The sequence below is a fragment of the Sinocyclocheilus anshuiensis genome, unplaced genomic scaffold (assembly GCF_001515605.1).
Source record: "Sinocyclocheilus anshuiensis isolate Anshui unplaced genomic scaffold, SAMN03320099.WGS_v1.1 scaffold1182, whole genome shotgun sequence".
NCBI lineage: Eukaryota > Metazoa > Chordata > Actinopteri > Cypriniformes > Cyprinidae > Sinocyclocheilus > Sinocyclocheilus anshuiensis.
The window spans coordinates 82,198-84,240 of NW_015558653.1; the positions used below are offsets into that span (position 1 = coordinate 82,198).

A 2,043-nucleotide genomic window follows, 5' to 3' on the forward strand; every position below is an offset into this window, starting at 1 on the left:
AGCGATGACTGATATTTAGATCATTTTATGTCAGTATCTGCTTCACTATTATAAAGATCTCTGTGATTTACATCACAAGCAGCAGAATTTCATCATATAAATATCAGCATCTGCAGCAAATAAAACTGAGCAGTTTTTTCCTCCAGATTCTCACTCTATCAGACTATATGAGCCATAAAGGCCTGATGGAGCAAATATGATTTTCAACACATGCAAACATTTTTATTTTTTATTTTTTTTTTAAGTCTGATGGATTCTGATTGGCCGTCAGTGTTTTTGTCAGCGCTTTACATCTGTGTGTGTGTGTGTGTGTGTGTGTGTGTGTGTGTGTGTGTGTGTTACAGTGAAGATATTTATACTTATTACGAAGTAATTATATTTCAAATAAACGCTGTTCTTTAACTGAGAACCATTATACCAATAATAAAAACCATTATTAATAATTGATCAAAAATAATAACTGATAATAATTAGGCAGCAAATTAAGCAGCATTAAAATGATTTCTGAAGGGGCACTGAAGACTGGAGTAATGATGCTAAAAATTCAGCTTCATTCTGTTGATTTTAAAATATCCTAAATAGAAAACCACTATTTAAAGTGTAATATTTCATAATATTATTGTTACTGTATTTTTGATCAAATAAATTCAATCTTCTTTCAAATAAAGAAAGAAATAAAAAGCCTTAATTATTTAAAACTTTTAACCACCAGTGTACATAAAATAATGCATGTGAATTAATAAGCAAATTATATTTTTATTAGGCCTGTAATATAAATCACTTTCCTATGCACAGCACTCGAAAGCAAAAGTCTTCAGATTTACAATGTTCTAGAGTAAGATTGAGTGATTTTTATAGATTTTTAAACATTTTCTTAGACACGTGAAATCACGGAAGAAAGCCTATATAGAGATATACATTGACTCTTAACTCAAGTCTCTGGTGTGTGTGCGTGTGCGTGTGCGTGTGCGTGTGCGCGTGCGCGTGTGCGTGTGTGTGTGTGTGTGCGCACGTACGTGTGTGTGTGTGTTGCAGTCAGCTGAGACACACTAACCTGGTGCAGTTATTAGGGGTGATCGTGGAGGAACAAGGCAGTTTGTGCATCGTGACAGAATACATGACTAAGGTCGGTGGTGTTTCTCTCAATGTCGCTGTCAAAAGTTGTATCGTGAGCTCATTTATGCCAATAGATTGCTTATGATCTACTGTGTGTGACAATGTTCTCTGTATTGTATTTATATTGTATTATGTTGTAGATGGTGGTAAGTGCATGTTTTATCTCTTTAATTTTGTAGCTGGAAGTAGTAAAGCATGAACATTTCAAAATAAGAGTCCCAGTCTATTTCGGGCTTGTTTATAATAAGTAATAATATGTTCTGCATTGTATCTCAATATGTTTTGAAAACCATATTGTATCTGAACAGCAACTTCACATTAATGAGTGAATGTGAAAAAAATGTCAAAGTTTTGAATGTTGCCATGTTATTAACATGTTTTTATTTCATTTAGCCTTGTTTTATTAATTAAAAATGTTTATATATATATATAAAATACGCACATACATATTTATGTATAATATTCAGGATTAATAAATATATCATTGTATGAAATTTTTAAAAATATGTCATCTGAGAATTACTGATGTTAACCCCATTGGAATGAATGAAATTTAATTAAATTCCTTTGACTTTATAACTCATGATTGCTCAAAATCAGTCCACATTTATGAAACCTATACATTTTTTTCTAACAAAACAACAATTATTACTCTGAAAGGTTTTTGAACAAATTAAATTAATTTTACTTGTACATGCTTTCACTTTCGGATGGAAAAAGTGATCATTTTTCCTGCTGCAATAGTTCGTCAATAGACAACATATTCATGTGTGTCTGTGTCTGTGTCTGTGTCTGTGTGTCTGTGTCTGTCTGTTTCTGTATGTCTGTCTGTGTGTCTGTGTCTGTCTGTTTCTGTATGTCTGTCTGTGTGTCTGTGTCTGTCTGTCTGTGTGTGTCTGTGTCTGTGTGTCTGTCTGTCTGTCTGTG

The 2,043-nt window shown here is 32.7% G+C and overlaps 1 protein-coding gene across 1 annotated transcript in view; it reads left to right on the forward strand.

Annotated features, from left to right (window-relative positions):
- Positions 1 to 2,043, forward strand: part of LOC107681020 (tyrosine-protein kinase CSK-like) — a 40,322-nt gene that overhangs the window by 32,827 nt on the left and 5,452 nt on the right. The window contains exon 9 of the mRNA XM_016477135.1: positions 1,036 to 1,140. Coding sequence (XP_016332621.1) covers positions 1,036 to 1,140 — 105 coding nt within the window. The remainder of the gene's footprint in view (positions 1 to 1,035; positions 1,141 to 2,043) is intronic.